Source organism: Berghia stephanieae, chromosome 6 (genome assembly GCF_034508935.2).
Source record: "Berghia stephanieae isolate SIO BIC M18660-M18661 chromosome 6, UCSD_Bste_1.3, whole genome shotgun sequence".
NCBI classification, from domain to species: Eukaryota; Metazoa; Mollusca; class Gastropoda; order Nudibranchia; family Aeolidiidae; genus Berghia; species Berghia stephanieae.
This window is the reverse complement of record NC_088365.1, coordinates 14,015,174-14,034,802: the sequence shown is the minus strand read 5'-3', so window position 1 is coordinate 14,034,802 and position 19,629 is coordinate 14,015,174. Positions and strand designations below refer to the sequence as shown.

General features: G+C 37.2%; 2 protein-coding genes across 5 annotated transcripts in view; both read left to right on the top strand.

Moving 5' to 3' along the window:
• Positions 1-9,083, top strand: part of LOC144974520 (uncharacterized) — a 28,906-nt gene extending 19,823 nt beyond the window's left edge. For 2 of the 4 annotated variants that reach the window (XM_078917452.1, XM_078917453.1), the window contains exons 3-8: positions 1-33; positions 973-1,002; positions 2,627-2,662; positions 4,767-4,869; positions 7,485-7,580; positions 8,888-9,083. The exon at positions 1-33 is cut by the window's left edge and continues 9 nt beyond it. In XM_078917452.1, coding sequence (XP_078773578.1) covers positions 1-33; positions 973-1,002; positions 2,627-2,662; positions 4,767-4,869; positions 7,485-7,580; positions 8,888-8,954 — 365 coding nt within the window. In that variant the 3' untranslated portion in view covers positions 8,955-9,083. The remainder of the gene's footprint in view (positions 34-972; positions 1,003-2,626; positions 2,663-4,766; positions 4,870-7,484; positions 7,581-8,887) is intronic. The other 2 variants (XM_078917454.1, XM_078917455.1) reach the window with 1 other exon arrangement.
• Positions 9,084-12,217: 3,134 nt separating this feature from the next.
• On the top strand, positions 12,218-18,144 carry LOC144974519 (uncharacterized). The gene is made up of 2 exons (XM_078917451.1): positions 12,218-12,433; positions 16,429-18,144. The coding sequence occupies exons 1-2, from the start codon at positions 12,391-12,393 to the stop codon at positions 18,087-18,089; spliced, it is 1,704 nt and encodes a 567-aa protein (XP_078773577.1). The 5' UTR covers positions 12,218-12,390; the 3' UTR covers positions 18,090-18,144.
• The last annotated feature ends 1,485 nt before the right edge of the window (positions 18,145-19,629 follow it).

The following is a 19,629-nucleotide window of genomic DNA, read 5'->3' as shown; positions in this document are numbered from 1 at the left end:
CAAGTGGCCCGAACGGTCATGCTGGCAGACCTGGTGAGTACGGCTATGTGATCTAGTGGTATGACACACGTTTTCGGATCGGAAGGTCCTGGGTTCGAGCCTAGCTCGGCGCATAGTTGAGTCCCTGGAAAAGGCTCTTTTTACTCACATTCTCTCACCGTACACAGGTGTAAAATGAGTACCTCGTCGTTAACAGCGTTGTTTTAGTTGGAGAAAAAAAAATGTATTATCTCCTAACAGGCACCATGCCTTGTTCCACATGTTACGCATTGCTGTTGAGCAGGGACCCTTTGTAAAGTGCTTTAGGCAAGTTTAGTGGATATTGCGCTACATAAAAGTTCAATTTTTACTTCCGTCGTACACCAGTGCCCATTATTTATGAAGGCAGACTAGAGTTGCCTAGTCTGAAACCCCAGCGAAGAAAGTGACGTAAAAAAGTAGGTTCTTGTGAGCATTTTCTAGTCTCTGACTAGGCAGGATTTTGTCAGAAAAAGTCATACATAATATACAGTGGCTATAGCGCTATAGGGAATGAGATTAGCGGAAGAGTAGCGTCCCTTGATTGGACGTCACCCATAGTCTGTGACGTCACCGGCGGAAACGTTATTAGAGAGATAACGTCATGTTGGTTGTGCGCATATGTCTCCGGCGTCCGCGAGGACGAGAGACACATGCGCACAACCAACATGACGTTATCTCTCTAATAACTTTTCCGCCGGTGACGTCACAGACTATGGGTGACGTCCAATCAAGGGACGCTACTCTTCCGCTAATCTCATTCCCTATATAAAAGCTCAAGTTATTTATTTTTAAAGCGTTTGTAAAAAAAAAAAAAAATGACGCCTAACAGACAATATCTGTACAATATGAAATGGCATTAAAGGGAATAACTAAAATGTGAAGCGCATTGAACATGGTATAATTCTATATAAATGCTCTTTCTAAATATATTTATATTTATTCTTTATTCAGGCGAAGTTCCAGAGCCTCCCCCGTTCTTCGGTGAGATTTTTGTACTTGAATCTTTTTGAAACTGTTATAACGGGTATTTCTTCCTTACGAAACTCTCCGAAACACGAAGAAACCCGCCGAAACCCGTTGAAACCCGGCAAAGTTATGGGAAGTAGGCAGTAGCAATGGGGGAGTGAACCCGGGACTCAGGGAAGTGTACACCACTGGAGAGTGAACCTGGGACCTGGTTTCGGCGGGTTACGTAAAAAAGCAAATACTTTTTTTTTTTTTTACGAAACCCGACAAAATCCGACAATATCCGACAAAGTTATGGGAAGTAGGCAACAGTGGGGAGTGTACCTGAGACTCAGGGAAGTGTATATCAGTGGGGAGTGTACCTAAGACTATGGGTTTTCTTTGGGGTTCGTCGGGTTTCGTACAAAAGAAACACCGGTTATAACAGCTAAACTCTGGAAAAATTCTTCTTTGAAATATCCATCGATTTAAATGGCCCTCTTCTTGGCAAAACGTTCAAACCTCGGACATTGCGTATAACCCCGTGAGGTCCCAGGTTTGAGAGTTTTTTTCCAAGATGAGAATCATTTATTTCGATCAATATTTTGAAGGACGAGTTTCCTGGCCAAATTTTAAAAATAGGATTCAATAGTCTGATGTCACGTCCGCCCAGAAACCAGCAGCGTGGTTCTAAAGAAAGAAAACCGGTACTCTTTATTCTTCATGCTGGCTAGAACTTTGTCACATGTCATGTGATCAGATTGTATAAAAGTCAAAACAAGATCAGATTTATAATGATTTTCTCCTCTGGATACACTTTTATGCTCGCCTGAGAAATATTTCATAAGGGAGGTGATGGAGATAATGGCGTCCACCATTGTTCCGATAGATTAGAACCAGTTGCTATGCGTCATTGCGAAGAAAGTGACGTCACAATTGTTGAAAACTATTGTTGATTCCTTTGTTTCTCACCTCATCATAAAATTCTTATGCTGTTCCTTCAGTTTATGATGATGACGATGATGATAAAGCTGGCAATGTAGATGACGACGACATTGATAATGACGATGATAATGATGAAAACATTCATAGTCATAGCGATAGTGGTAGTGGTAAAATTATTGGTGGTGGTTGTTGTTTGTGGCGATGGTGATGGTGGTGGTAGTAGTATTGTTAGTGATGATGATGATGATGATGATGATGATGATGATGATGATGATGACGATGATGATGATGATGATGATGATGATGATGATGATGATGATGATGATGATGATGATGATGGTGGTGGTGGTGGTGTAGGCTTCCAGCCCTATCCTGCGTTCTATTCCATTATGTTTAACACTTCATATTAATTTGACTTTTACATGTGCCCATCGCCCATTTCATTGTTCACCTTTGGTCGCGTCAGAAGATATGATCTTCAACGATCTTCTTCTTTTATTTTCCAACACCCCCGTTCGCTTTTGATTACAAATCACTCTGCTATTTAGATTGGTTTTTTTTAACGGTAACATCTTGTTATATAATAATATGCAAATAATTTTAAGATTGTGCGCCTATGTGGTTTAGTGGTTTGACACCCCAACTGTGCATGCACATCGCCTCAAGATCAATCTAATTTTAATTGTTTTTCTTTTTCACCGTTTCAAAATTCCAGGAAGGTTTGGAATGAGATGCCCGATGGCCCGGACATGTGAGTATGACATTACAAGCCTCTTCATATTCTTATTTTGTTTCTCTTTAATGCAAATTCAAGCGGCTTGACTCCAAGATGGAGGTACGCCATCTTGTAAAAATTATTTGGGAGTCTGGCTGAGAAAACCTGGGAAGATGCGGCAAGCTTCGATTCGAGATATGAGCCAGAATGGAAGATAAATTGTTTTCCATGGCAACACATTTTATTCAGAAAAAAAATCATAACTTGGGTTCTAATAGACATAGAAAGAAAATTTAAAGTGGGAAATGATCAGAAAGATGTGGTCTACACCTCTGTATACATAACTCAATTTATGAAATTTGCGCATCTTGCCGGTTTTTCTCAGCCAGCCAAACACATATGGCCGATATTCATGAAGATGGGATGCAGCATAACATTCTTTTTAATCTCCTGTGATGGTCTGCCAAATAGGATTCAAGAGTCTGATGTCATATCCGCCCAACAACCAGCAGCTTGGTTCTAAACAAAGAAAATTTGTACTTTTTATTCTTCGTGCTGACTAGAACTTTTTCACATGTCATGTGATCAGAATGTATAAAAGTCAAAACATTATCAGATTTATAATGTTTTTCTCCTCTGGATACACTTTTATGCTCGTCGGAGAAGTATTTCATAATGACTTCCGCCATTGTTCCGATAGTTTAGAACCGGTTACTAAGTTAACATGCGTCATTAAGAGGGAAGTGGCGTCACGACTGTTGAACCAAATTGGGCTATGGAACAGTATTGAGCTCCTTTTGGCGAGTTCAATTCATGTAATCACATGACACAACGACAAATAGACTACGGTCAAAACATACAAGAACAGCTGCCAACATGTACAAATGGGGGCTCCAAGAATCACCAACATGCCCAAAGTGCAACCAAGCACCACAAGATGCAAACCACCTCGTACTAGATTGCCCAGAGACAAAACTGGAAGGGGGATTTGAAACCATCAACAAATGTGATGATGACTTCCGAACCCGGATTGATACCTTGAACATAGAAGTGTAGCCGAACGATACTACTACTATGTGGTTTATGTGGTCTAGTGGTTTGACACTCGCTTTTGGATCAGAAGGTCCTGGGTTCGAGCCTCGCGCTCGGCGCATAGTTGAGTCCTTGGAAAAGGCTTTTTACACATTCTCTCACCGTACTCAGGTGTAAAATGAGTACATGGCCGTTAACAGCGTTGTCTTTGTCCGAAAAATTGTAATATCGCCTAACAGGCGTCGTGTCCCGTCCTACATGTTAAATGTTGCTGTTGACCAGGGACCCCTTGTAAAGCGCTTTGAGCACATTTAGGGGATATTGCTCTATATAAATTTTTTTTTAAAAAATCTCTACTACACAACGACAGTTTCGACCCCGTGAGGTTATTCCGAAATAAAAGGAAGGGAATAATGAGGGCTTTTTAAAAAGTTCAGGTTCCTTTTGCAAGATTTGTTGATGTAATGAAGGATAATGACTTATGCTTATAGCAAAAATGTATGACTTTTTCTTAGATAGTAAAAACCAGATGTAAATATCTGTGATAGTTTTAGAATAATAAATCTTTGAAACTAGGGGAACACTTTATGAGCATCTGATAATTTCAATCTCCTTCTGCTTGTACCTATCTATCTATCTATCTATCTACCTATCTATCTATCTATCTATCTATCTATGTATCTATCTATCTATCTACCTATTTATCTATCTATCTACCTATCTATCTGTCTATCTATCTATCTATCTATCTATCTATCTATCTATCTATCTATCTATCTCCCTATATATATATATATATATATATATATATATATATATATCTACCAATCTATCTATCTATCTATCTATCTATCTATCTATCTATCTATCTATCTATCTATCTATCTATCTATCTATCTATCTATCTACCAATCTATATATCCATCTATATATCTATCTATCTATCTGTCTATCTATCTATTTATATATGTCTTTGCATGTCTTTCCGCACTTGTGTCTATTTACTTGTCATTTATAGTCACTATGATACAAACATGGTTTGTTTATAATTTGTTTGTTTGTTTGTTTGTTTTTTTTTGCCCCTTGACTCCTGGCCTTTGACCTGTAGGGGAAGAATACCGTATGAACTGCGCTGAATACATTGACGAGAACTGTGGGTGTGTCTATGACGACATGCATATTGACAGGGATATGTGTCTCGATGGGAACAGGTAAGATAAACAAACAAACACTGTGGGTGTGTCTATGACGGCATGCATATTGACAGGGATATGTGTCTCAATGGGAACAGGTAAGATAAACAAACAAACACTGTGGGTGTGTCTATGACAACATGCATATTGACAGGGATATGTGTCTCGATGGGAACAGGTAAGATAAACAAACACTGTGGGTGTGTCTATGACGACATGCATATTGACAGGGATATGTGTCTCAATGGGAACAGGTAAGATAAACAAACAAACACTGTGAGTGTGTCTATGACAACATGCATATTGACAGGGATATGTGTCTCAATGGGAACGGGTAAGATAAACAAACAAACAAACACTGTGGATGTGTCTATGACGACATGCATATTGACAGGGATATGTGTCTCGATGGGAACAGGTAAGATAAACAAACAAACACTGTGGGTGTGTCTATGACGACATGCATATTGACAGGGACATGTGTCTCGATGGGAACAGGTAAGATAAACAAACAAACACTGTGGGTGTGTTTATGACGGCATGCATATTGACAGGGATATGTGTCTCAATGGGAACAGGTAAGATAAACAAACAAACACTGTGGGTGTGTCTATGACGACATGCATATTGACAGGGATATGTGTCTCAATGGGAACGGGTAAGATAATCAAACAAACAAACACTGTGGATGTGTCTATGACGACATGCATATTGACAGGGATATGTGTCCCGATGGGAAGAGGTAAGATAAACAAACAAACACTGTGGGTGTGTCTATGACGACATGCATATTGACAGGGATATGTGTCTCAATGGGAACAGGTAAGATAAACAAACAAACAAACACTGTGGATGTGTCTATGATGACATGCATATTGACAGGGATATGTGTCTCGATGGGAACAGGTAAGATAAACAAACAAACACTGTGGGTGTGTCTATGACGACATGCATATTGACAGGGATATGTGTCTCGATGGGAACAGGTAAGATAAACAAACACTGTGGGTGTGTCTATGACGACATGCATATTGACAGGGATATGTGTCTCGATGGGAACAGGTAAGATAAACAAACAAACACTGTGGATGTGTCTATGACGACATGCATATTGACAGAGTTGTCTCTCGATGGGAATAGGTAAGATAAACAAACACTGTGGGTGTGTCTATGACGACATGCATATTGACAGGGATGTGTGTCTCAATGGGAACAGGTAAGATAAACAAACAAACACTGTGGATGTGTCTATGACGACATGTATATTGACAGGGATATGTGTCTCGATGGGAACAGGTAAGATAAACAAACACTGTGGATGTGTCTATGACGACATGCATATTGACAGAGATATGTGTCTCGATGGGAACAGGTAAGATAAACAAACACTGTGGGTGTGTCTATGACGACATGTATATTGACAGGGATATGTGTCTCGATGGGAACAGGTAAGATAAACAAACAAAAACTGTGGATGTGTCTATGACGACATGCATATTGACAGGGATATGTGTCTCGATGGGAACAGGTAAGATAAACAAACAAACAATGTGGATGTGTCTATGACGACATGCATATTGACAGGGATATGTGTCTCGATGGGAACAGGTAAGATAAACAAACAAACAAACACTGTGGATGTGTCTATGACGACATGCATATTGACGGGGATATGTGTCTCGATGGGAACAGGTAAGATAAAAAAAACACTGTGGATGTGTCTATGACGACATGCATATTGACAGGGATATGTGTCTCGATGGGAACAGGTAAGATAAACAAACAAACAAACAAAATCAAATTGCGCCCTCCTTTCGCATCGACACCATCAGAGATCCCGTCGCCTAGGCTTCCATGAAGGAATATTATACTGTCGTTCTCTGAAAAAGACCCATAGCATGACATTTTAAAATTTGGCCAGAAAACTCGTCCTTCAAATATCGATCGACTTAAATGACCCTCATCATGGCAACAACAAAAAACAAACAAAAACAAGAAAGAAAAAAACAACTCTAAAACCTGCTTCACAAATAGGCGTGATATAAAAATAGTCTAATTGAAAAGCCAAAATTCGCTAAGTCCCTGTTTTGAACGTTTTTGCCAAGATGAGGGTAATTTAAATCGATCGATATTTGAAGGACGAGTTTACTGGTCAAATATTTTTTAACGAGTTTTTTTTTTCAAGAGTTGAGCAGTTAACTAGATAAGGACTCCTGTTGTCACGGTCCCAACCTACAAAGAACGACTTGTAAAAAAAAAAGCCCGAAGATATGTCCTATAACTCTGTTTTGTTCCACATCGTTCGTCGTTCGCTGTAAGTTGGCAATGTAGTCGATAACCCCTCCTTACCACCCATAGGAAAATCGTCACATTCGTAACGATGTAACCGACCATTTTCTCATTCTGATTTCTCTCATACATCGCAAAATGTAAAGAAATGCTTTGATAACAGCTATAAATACTAAACACTGTGTTGTAGAGCTCACTTGTTACTTTTTGTTTGAGTAAGAAAAGTCTATTTTTGTGTTGGGTGGGAAAGAATTTTCGGGGGAAATTCTAAAAATAGCTGGTAAGGAGAGGGTTAACATGAAAATATCTTTGTGTAACAGATACAATGTCTAATATGATTTCAGGACTGAGTACGAGAGACTGGTACATCAACAGGAGGCTCTAGAGAGGGAAAGAGATGAACTGAGAGTCAGGAACGGGGAACTTTCCTCCGGCGAGAGGTATGTGCTTATAATAATGATAATAATAATAATAATAATAATAATAATAATAATAATAATAATAATAATAATAATAATAATAATAATAATAATAATAATGATAATAGTAATAATAATAATAATAATAATAATAATAATAATAATAATAATAATAATAATAATAATAATAATAATAATAATGATAATGGTAATGATAATAATAATAATAATAAATAATAATAATAATAATAATAATAATAATAATAATAATAATAATAATAATAATAATAATAATAAAAATAATAATAATAATAATAATAATAATAATAATAATAATAATAATAATAATAATAATAAATAATAATAATAATAATAATAATAATAATAATAATAAAAATAATAATAATAATAATAATAATAATAATAATAATAATAATAATAATAATAATAATAATAATAATAATAATAATAATAATAACAACAATAATAACAATAATAATAATAATAATATCTACTTTATTCATTTTAAAAAAATGGAATTTCGTTTACAGAAGTGGCATGCATCAAAATGTATAAACACAAAGTTGAAAATCTATGGCGACAATGTGTGTGTATATATATATATATGTGTGTGTGTGTGTGTGTGTGTGTATGTGTGTGTGTGTGTGTGTGCAAATGTACAAACATGTAAAAATATACAACGAAGAACCAATAGCAACACTTTATAATATATGAATTTGATAAATTGAGATATCTATGGCCTATCTGGCTTTATACTACTACTACTACTACTACTACTACTACTACTACTACTACTACTACTACTACGACGACGACGACGACGACGACGACGACTACTACTACTACTACTACTACTACTACTACTACTAATACTACTACTACTACTACTACTACTACTACTACTACTACTACTACTACTACTACTACTACTACTACTACTTCTAATACCACTACTACTACTACTTCAACTACTACTACTACTACGACGACGACTACTACTACTACTACTACTACTACTACTACTACTACTACTACTACTACTACTACTACTACTACTACTATTATTATTATTATTATTATTATCATTATTATTATTATCATTATTATTATTACTAATTTATTATTATATTATCTTTATTATTATCAATATTATCTTCATTACTGCGACCTCATATAAAGACCTGCTAGTATGTGGACGTCCGGTTTTCCCCATTGAATTGTTTCTAATCCCTACCACAATTTATCATAAACAACTGACATAAATATGAACCAAATTTTCATTCTCGAATCCTCAAAAAACCCACCAGGTATTTCCAAGTCCTCGATTGCCTGCATGCCATCCCAAAAGTAGAGGAAGAGACCAAGGAGAAGTAGGAGATTGATGGACGGAAGTAGCAACAACCGGCGTGCGGATGGACGCCAGCAGGGATTTCAACCAGATAATGCTTTAAAAAATTAATATACATTTATTATGACGGAATTAAAATCATTTATGTGACCGGCCGTCTAATGTTTTGTTCTTGTTTTTAAATAATAACGTGAAGTTGAATGTAAGCTTCAATTTAATTACAATCTGTTTTTGTAATTGAATTGAAGCTTACATTCAACTTCACGTTATTATTTATTTCTTCGAGCTTCGAGCTGCAACATTTACACTTTTTGCTTTTGAAAGGTTTTTTTTTAATACGGCGCTTATGAATCATTTGGGTCATTTCAGCGCCAGGCAGTAGAAAAGAAGAAAGTGCGATAGATACATGTTATAGATTTAAAAATTGGAAGCACATGAGGAAAAGAAAGACAGAGAAGAATGGTTTAAATAGGTAATAGATTATGTAGATTCGAAGAGCACACTCTATCTATTATCCATTATCGTCTTTTCACCCCCCCCCCCCCCCCCCCCCCATAATCAAAATAATCTGCCTTTCATCCCGATACTAAAATAGTCACAATGTACTTAGTTTGAGATCACCTAAAAGTCTCATCCAGACACAAGCACATATCTGCACTGAGCGGAATTCACTCAAATGGTCACAAACCATTATAAAACAAACAAAAAATATAACAGTGCTTAACAGAGAGACGATTTACAATGAAAAAAAAATAGCATCTCCCAAATGTAGCTATATATTTGACCGTTCTCCTCCCTGTCAAAGACCCCAGGCTGGGCTATGACAAAAGCAAGTAATCTCATTCCAAGACAAAGACAGGAAGCAACTCAGAACACACACAAGTACAGGGGTATAGAAGACGCAGTGAGTGATCTCCCTGCCCACTGTGGGAGGTCAGGAATCACACCCAGGACCCGCCGTCTTAGGAACTGTATTTGTGTTTCTTTTTTACGAAACCCGCCGAAACCCGACAAAGTTATGGGAAGTAGGCAGCAGTGGGGAGTGAAACTGAGACTCAGTGAAGTGTACACCAGCGGAGAGTGAACCTGAGACCATGGTTTTTGGCGGGTTTCGTAAAAAGAAAAAAAAAACACCCATTATATCGGAGTAACGTATCCAGATCATAGCCAAACCCTCGTGGACCAAGGAGCACCAAGAATATATGGAAAATGACCCCGTAAGGCATCTCAGACGACAAGATCAAGTTGCCATTTTCAAACTTCGCTGCGGACATAATCGTCTCGGACACCACATGTTCAAAGCCTTTAAGATTGGAGAACAGACATCTGTGAATGTGGAGAGGGGAAGCAAGTTGCCAAACATGTTTTGCAGGACTGTAGAAAGTATAATGAGCAAAGAGTGACCATTTGTTGGCCTGAATAAGGACCACACTAAAGTCGAAGCTTTATGGGGTCTCAGCACGAGCTTGGGAGGACCACAACGTTCATGAATCTTATTATCCTTGAAGAAGAAGAAGAAGAAAAAAGAAGAAGAAGAAGAAGAAGAAGAAGAAGAAGAAGAAGAAGAAGAAGAAGAAGAAGAAGAAGAAGAAAAGAAGAAGAAGAAGAAGAAGAGAAGAAGAAGAAGAAGAAGAAGAGAAGAAGAAGAAGAAGAAGAAGAAGAAGAAGAAGAAGAGAAGAAGAAGAAGAAGAAGAAGAAGAAGAAGAAGAAGAAGAAGAAGAAGAAGAAGAAGAAGAAGAAGAAGAAGAAGAAGAAGAAGAAGAAGAAGAAGAAGAAGAAGAAGAAGAAGAAGAAGAAGAAGATATCGGAGTAACTTATATCGGTACCGGAAATTGAATTTATCAAAAATTAAAGCAAAACAAACAAAAAATATGAATAAATAAATCCTCTTTATTCATCTCTAAAGGATAGTGTGTCTTTTCTAGGAAGGGTAGAATAAACATGGCGTAAGCCGCAGTGCAGTGCCGCAAAGTAAGCTCAAGGCTATATAACGAGGCGGGGTGTCGAACTCTGTAGCCTCTGGGTGCGAATCCCCCGACCCCCCCCCCCCCCCCCCAAATAAAAAGAAAAAAAGTTAAGCATTTGCATAGTGCAATATCTACTAAACGTGTTCTAAACGCTTTACAAAGGGTCCCTGGCCAACAGCAACAAGGTCCCGGGTTCGAGCCTCGCTCGGCGCAAAGCTGAGTCCTTGGAAAAGAATCTTTACTCACATTCTCTCGCCCTACTCGGGTGTAAAATGAGTACCTGGTCGTTAACAGCATTATCTCTGTCGGAAAATGATTAATTGTAATATCGCTTAACAGGCATCATGTCTCGTTTTTTATGTTACATGTTGCTTTTGGACAGGGCCCCTTTATAAAACCATTTGAGCACGTTTAGTGGATATTGCGCTATACTAAAGGTCAATTAATTACCGTAATCTGGAAAAAAGCGTATTTAAAACAAACAGAAAAAAAACAGCCTAAAATTCAAAGTAACACAGGATGGGAGAATAACCATCTGCTCATAATAAAACTGTAGACTATCAACACAGCAAAATATGTATCCCGTCGTATGGAAACGGTACCATTATGGAGTGATCTTGATGCTAGAAACTAAAATTAATAATAAAAAACATGAAATCTGGGTTTTTTTTGGTTTTTTTAAACGTATACTTTTAATTAGTGTAAATGTTGCTGCTCGAAACTCGAAGAAATAAATAATAACGTGAAGTTGAATGTAAGCTTCAATTTAATTACATTTGATCTGTTTTTTTTGTAATTAAATTGAGGCTTACATTCAACTTCACGTTATTATTTATTACTTTTAATTAGAGCAATATCCGATGTGCACATGTATACAGGTCTGACATCCGAGGGCAGTTAGGGGCCGAGTTTAACATTGTTGTAATGGACAATAAATTTGAGAGATCCATTATAAGAATGAGCCCATAAGGAATTGGGTTATCCGACCTGTAAATACGTGCACTTCGGCAATGTCTAATGAACTTGCTCAATGCGCTTTAGAAGGGTCCCTAGCCAAGAGGAACACTTAACACGTTGGACGAGACATGACATGACGCCTGTTAGGCGATATTACATCTATTTTCCACCGACAGAGACAACGCTGTTAACGGCTAGGTACTAGTTTCTTTAACCCGAGTACAGCGAGAGAATGTGAATAAGGAGCCTTTTTTTTCAAGAACTCAACTGTGCGCCGTTCAGAGTGGGATTCGAATCCAGGACTTAGAGATGCTCATGTAGTTCTAAAATTAAAGTCAGCATGTTGTAATTCTACGAAAATTTCGTTGTATTAGGCTGGTCGGCATTATACCAGTTTTAAGCGGTGGGTTTGTGTGTAGGTGGTCTACAAAGCACGGGCTAAGACCCTTGCAACTTTATCATTGTGTGTATCTGTGTAGTGTGCTGTGTGTTGTATTTTGTAGGTGAGGTGATTTTTCTCTACGTCCACGAACAACCATGCTGTGCCCGCTCCTGATTGTAGCCTGTTTGTCTGGTCTAGGTGAGTACAGGAAATGCCATTTGTTGACATCACGATATATAACGCATTTCCACGGATTTACCATGCTCAACGCGCCATGCTTCATAATAATAATAATGCTGAAAACTTATATAGCGCTATATCTCCGAGACACCAGACTCTAAGCTCTTAAATTACAATTTACGTTGGCTGAAACATACTGATTCACACATACAAGCATACACACACACACACACACACACACACACACACACAATAATTACACATTCTTACAATATCCTTCACTGCCTGTAGCCAGATTATCTGATACTCATTCATACTTGAGTCGTGTGGTGTAATGTGTAGAAAGTGTCTTACAAGGACACAACGTCAGATAGCTTCTTTCCCAGGTCAATGATAACCTCCATCTCGTATTTCGGGCTGAGTCGAGGTGCACCTATTTTCAGGTCTGATAATCCAATTCCTTATGGGCTCATTGTTGTACCTAACTGAAACTTTAAAAGATGACGCAAATATTGTCCAGTACAGCAATGTTAAACTAGGTCCATGAGTGAGTCTGGATCTCAGACCTACATATATGTACACGTCGGACTGAATCAAAAGTAAAAGAGGCGTTTTCGTAACCATGGCAACAAACATGTTCAAATACTTAAGTATTTTGGAAGACTCAGGAAAAAATAGTTGTTTTTTTTTTAATTCTGTGTTTTGGGGGGTTTTGTTTTTATTTTTTGTGTGTATGTTGCTATTTTTTTGTTTTTCTTTTTGTTTTTTTTTTTTTTTTTCATTCTGTCATTTTACCGGGGTCGTTGATGAGTGAAATGTAAATCAAAAACGCACGAACTTGCATCAAGATTAAAGTATTTTCAGCTTTTTAAACTAATCAACCGGTACTCGTGAAAGACGAGCATTTAAAACTGTGGCCAGAAAATTCGTCCTCCAAATATCCATAAATGACCCTCATCTCGACAAAAACTCTCAAGCCTGGGACTGAAGAAAGACCTTGCGAAGTCCCAGGTTTGAAAGTTTTTGCCAAGATGAGGGCCATTTAAATCGATCGATAGGTATTAATTTGAAGGAGAAGTTTGTTTTGACATTTCTGCCTTACTCTAGAAAAAACCCATATTTAAATATTTGGCCAGAAAACTCGTCCTTCATATATCGATCGATTTAAATAACACCCGTCTTGGCAAAAATTCTCAAAATCTGGGATGATGAAAGGCTTCGCGAAGTCCCAGGTTTGATAGTTTTTGCCTAGATGAGGGCCATTTAAATCGGTCGATATTAATTTGAATGACAAGTTTGTTTTCTGGCCAAATTTAATAAAACCTTTTTTTTTTCCAGAGCACCGCAGTGAACTGGTTAAATGGACGTGATGACATTTCTATCGTACTCTGGAAAAAAAAACCATATTAAAAAATTTGGCCAGAAAACTCGTACTTCAAATATCGATCGATTTAAATGACCCTCATCTTGGCAAAAATTCTCAAAATCTGGGATGATGAAAGACTTCGCGAAGTCCCAGGTTTGAGTGTTTTTGCCAAGATGAGGGTTATTTAAATCGATTAATATTTGAAGGACGAGTTTTCTGGCCAAATTTTTAAATGTTTTTTTTTTCTCGAGTACGGCAGACTTGGCCACACTTTTTCTGAGCTTTGCGAAATTTTTAAGCAATTTTGTTTGTGCGAGAATGTCAGACTAGAATGAAATTTATATTATGTTAAAAGCTTTAAATTGTAAAAATTGACGTGAACATATTTGAAGGTCTGATTATCCAAACTGTTATGGGCCTGTTGTGATGGAAATTCACGTACTATCAAAGAGCAACGCAAGATACTGCGGCTATGTGGTCCGGTGGTATGACACTCGCTATCGGGTGTGAAGGTCTTGGGTTCGAACCTCAATTGGCGCATATTTGAGTCCTTGGAACAGAGTCTTTATTCAAATTCTCTCACCGAACTTATGTGTAAAATGAATACCTGGCCGTTAACAGCGTCGTCGAAAAACATTTGTAATATCGCCAAACATGCGTCAGTCTCGTTCTACAAGTTACGTGTTGCTGTTGGCCAGGGACCCTTTGTAAAACGCTTTGAGCACGTTTAATGGATATTGCCCTATATAAAAGCTCAAGTTTATCATTTCATTGCTTGTGTTTTTAAGGGTTTACGGCGCTTGCAACACATTAAGGTCATACCTTATAAGAATTGCCTATTTGGACAATAAAGATGATGATGATGATGATGATTATTATTATTATTATTATTATTATTATTATTATTATTATTACTATTATTATTAGTATTATTTTATTATTATTATTATTATTATTATTATTATTATTATTATTATTATTATTATTATTATTATTATTATTATTATTATTATTATTATCTTATTATCTTATTATTATTATTATTATTATTATTATTATTATTATTATTATAATTATTATTATTATTATTATTATTATTATTATTATTATTATTATTATCATTATATCAGCGCCAGTTATTGTCCGTTACAGAAATGTTAATTCAAGCCCTAATAATTATTGCGCTCGGTTATCAGACCTGTAAATATGTATACGTCGATTCCCAACCTCGACTCATGCTTGTGAATGTCGGCCAATAATTGTAATGACGGGCTATTAAATAAGTAGGACAAACGTTCAGATTAGGAAACAACCAACTACACACTGAGTTAATTACTTTAATTGGAATGGCGTGAGTCAGAGGCGGTTCTACTTTCAAATAATGTAAATATTAATTTATTTGTTTTGCAATTTTTTCAATTTTCAATTTTTATAGTGACAGTTTTATCTATTTTACAGTGTTGAAATTATTCATATTATAAAGCGCGGTTCTGGTTATGGAGCTGCTCCTTTATTTTTTTTTTTTTGTATAATATACATCCTATTTCCATTGTATTTTTATCTTATTCTGTAAATTATAACACGTCTGTACAAAAAAATTCATTTTTGGGATGCAATAAAGTATTATTATTATTATTATTATTATTATTATTATTATTATTATCATTATTATTATTATTGTTATTATTATTATTATTATTATTATTATTATTATTATTATGTAGGGAAAGCGTGGTTAGCTCTTAGTATCAAGCTGTCGAACCATGTTGAAAACTTAACTCTTTCCTTACCAGCCATTTTCAGGAATTTCCCCAAAAATTCACACACAACTAACACAAAAATAGATGTTTTATCACTCAAACACAATAAGTGTAAGTTCTTGCGATAAATATTTTCTTTAGCAAAACATGCTCTAAAACACACTGTCTGTTCATTTTCTTTATATTTTATGATGTACAAAAGTAATTTGAATAAGAAAAAGGTTGGTTGTATCGTAACGAATGTGACGATTTTCCTATGGTTGGTAAGGAGAGGGTTAAAGATGTCATATATATATATATATATATATATATATATATATATATATATATATATATATATATATATATATATATATATATATATATATATATATATATGTAATAAAAACAAAAACCATGAAATAATAGTGCTCAACCTTATGATAAAAGGAGCGAACAGCAACACTTAACATGTAGAACGAGACATGACGCCTGTTCTGCTTTATTAAATTTTTGCTCGGACAGAGACAATGCAGTTAACGGCCAGGTAGTCATTTTACACGTGAATACGGTGAGAGAATGCGAGAAAAGAGTGTTTTCCAAAGATTCAACTATGCGCCGAGCGAGCCTCGAACCTAGGACCTTACGATCCGAAAGCGAGTGTTTTACCACAAAACCACATAGCCGTACATTAAGAAGAAGATGATTTGGAATGTTGGAAAAATAGAGAACGACACCGTATATCCTTACAGGTACAATGTTACAGGATTCTACCAAGTACTATTAAAATACAAAAGCATCAAGACATACTGACAACTTATAACTAGATTATTTTTTTTTAAACACTTGTTTATTCCACATTAAGTTAATTTTGCAATTACTTTTTTTTTTCAACTCATGGTTTTCAGGATTGGCAACCACTTTGCACAATTGTCCACCAAATGTTTTCGGTCAAATGAATGCCATTGTTTTTGAAGACAAATGTTACGAGTTTGTTGTTTATATGGAGAAGGACTTTACAGACGCCCAGAGCTACTGCCAGAAACATGGAGGAAATTTGGTTATGCCCAAAAATGGGAAAATAAACAATTTCATCGGTAAGACGCTGAGGGATTTATACAACATTTATCACGATCCTATCTGGATTGGGTTGCAATTTATAAAGAATGAGCAAAAGTACAGATGGGTGGATGGGTCGAAACTGGGCGAGTATCGAAATTTTATGAGTCAAAGTCCAGCGTTTGGGGAGAATTGTGTGAGCATGTACCCAGACTCCGGGCTGTGGGAGGATTCTGCATGTGTGACGAAATTCATTCAATTATTTGTGGATAGTCGTTATAATAAGAAGCTATTCGTGTGTGAATACTCAACCATGCGCGCCAGTTTTATCAAATCCATTCATTTGTCAGGCGGAAAGGCGCTAGTCAGGAGTAGAATAACAATGATGAACACGACAACTGTGGCAACGATAAAAACCACAACACCATCACCACCACTGCCAACAACAACAACAACTTCTACTACTAATTCCTATGAATCAACACCCACAATCCATACGACTTACCCAAAAATGACACCATCAGCATTATCATCAACATCAACACCAACCACAAGTATCAATATCAAACAACGAATTACAAAACAAGACTGTCCTGTTCAACCAAAACCAGCTGAAAATCTTCAAATTTTCAAGGAAAACTGCTATATTTTCTATTTGCATGTTGAGAAAACCTTCCAAGGTGCTCAAAGTTTTTGTAAATCGATTGGAGGGACTTTAGCATTGGTGAAAACAAAAGAAATCAACTCTTTCCTGCATCGTCATCTCACCAAAACATACAAGCACTTCCCCTTTGAAGCGTATTGGATCGGATTGAGATACAGATCAGGGTGGGGCCCGGCTGGATATTACTGGGTTGACGGAACGCCACTGGAATTTAGTAATTTTGAATTTCCCAATAATAAAGAATGTGCGACTTTGAATGCAGTCACCGGAAAATGGTGGGAGGCCAAATGCCAAGAGTCACGCTGGGTGGCATCAGAAAAACGATTTGGATTTATATGCGAGTTTGAGGCGAGAAAAGCAACTTCATTCTCCCCTGTGAGGCCCACAATCTTAGCATCCACGCCCATAGCAACAAATGTGACTAAAAAAGCACCACAACCATCATGGCAATTGCAAGCAACCGAAACAAAAACACGGAGGCCTATGGCTGATACTTCCCAAAAACCTCCTTCAATTATCTTAAACATCTCGACATCAACCACGACAATTTCATCAACCGTCACAAACACAAAATCACCGTCACCAACTACAACAACAACCACAAAACGTTCTCCATCAGCCACAAAACTTTCACGATCCTCCAGAGCAACTACAGCACTCTCACCGACCAATACAACTACGGCAACACCAGTGTTAACAACACCAACAGCAACCACAACGACCTCAGCAAAAGACAGACCAACTTGTCCCTCCGTTACCTGCGATTTAGACTGTGACCTGAAAGGATACAAAGAAAATCCTAACACAGGCTGTGTGGAATGCACGTGTCACCAGAAGAAAAAATAAAATAAATCAATCACGTGACACCAAAAGAAAAAATAAAATAAATCAATCATACAAACTTGAGCTTTTACATAGCGCAATATCCACTAAACATGCTCAAAGCACTTTGCAAAAGGTCCCTGACCAACAGCAACACGTAACATGTAGAACGGGACATGACGCCTATTAGGCGATAATCCGATAATACAATTTTTTTTTCTCCAGACCCAACGCTGTTAACAGCCAGGTACTCATTATACACTTGAGTACGATGAGAAAATGTGAGTAAAGAGCCTAGTCCAAGGACTCAACTATGCGCCAAGCGAGGCTCGAACCCAGTACCATCTGATCTGAAAGCGAGGGTCATACCACTAGACCACATAGCCGCACACGATTGATCTCTCGTTATGAATTACGAAATCTTAAATCTTAAAATTATTAATTAGTAGTTGCTTTTTAACCAGTACACTGCTGCACTCTTGAAAAATACGTATATAGTTAAAAATTTGGCCAGGAAAATCTCAAACCTGGGACCTCGCGAGGTCTTCAAGAAACTCCCAGAGTGGGGAGTTTTGGCCAAGAGAAGGGTTATTAAAACCATCGATACTTTAAGGATGCGTTTTCCTAGAGTACGGGGATACATGGACACTCTCGAGCTCTCCTTCATACTTATCAGTACCAAATACCATCTGAGCTCTAACCCTTATTCAGTCTTGTGTGGTGACACGGGGCTACATGGACTCTCATTCACTTATCTGTACCAAATACCATCTGAGCTCTAACCCTTCAGTCTTGTATGGTGACACGGACACCCATAAGTTCTTGTGTGGTGACACGGGGATACATATATACTTTCTCATTCATACTTATCAGTACCAAATACCAGCTGAGCTCTAGCCCTTCAGTCTTGTGTGGTGACACGGGGGTACACAGACATTCATAAGTACTTGTGTGGTGACACAGGGGTACACTGACACCCATAAATTGTGTGGTGACACGGGGGTACACAGACACTCATAAGTACTTGTGTGGTGACACGGGGGTACACTGACACTCCTAAATTGTGTGGTGACACGGGGGTACACAGACTCTCATAAGTTCTTGTGTGGTGACACGGGGGTACACAGACACTCATAAGTTCTTGTGTGGTGACACAGAGGTACATGGACTCTCATAAGTTCTTGTGTGGTGACACGGGGGTACACAGACACTCATAAGTTCTTGTGTGGTGACACGGGGGTATACAGACACCAATAAGTTCTTGTGTGGTGACACGGGGGTACACAGACACTCTCATTCACGTATGTGTACCAGAAACCAGCTGAGCTCTAGCCTTTGTCTCACTAAACTGTATTAACCAGACTACAAACGTTATTCAAGGTATATGTAAGTTGGATGTATTTTGTTTAGATGTACCAGGTGAGTATTGATGCAATGAGTTTATCTTTGTCTATTTTTAAACGTTCGCTTAAAACATGTTTCAATTTTAGTAGATGGTATGAGAAGCAAGATAGGTTTGGTTTGTGTTGTTTGTTGAGTGTGTGTGTGTGTGTGTGTAAATGAT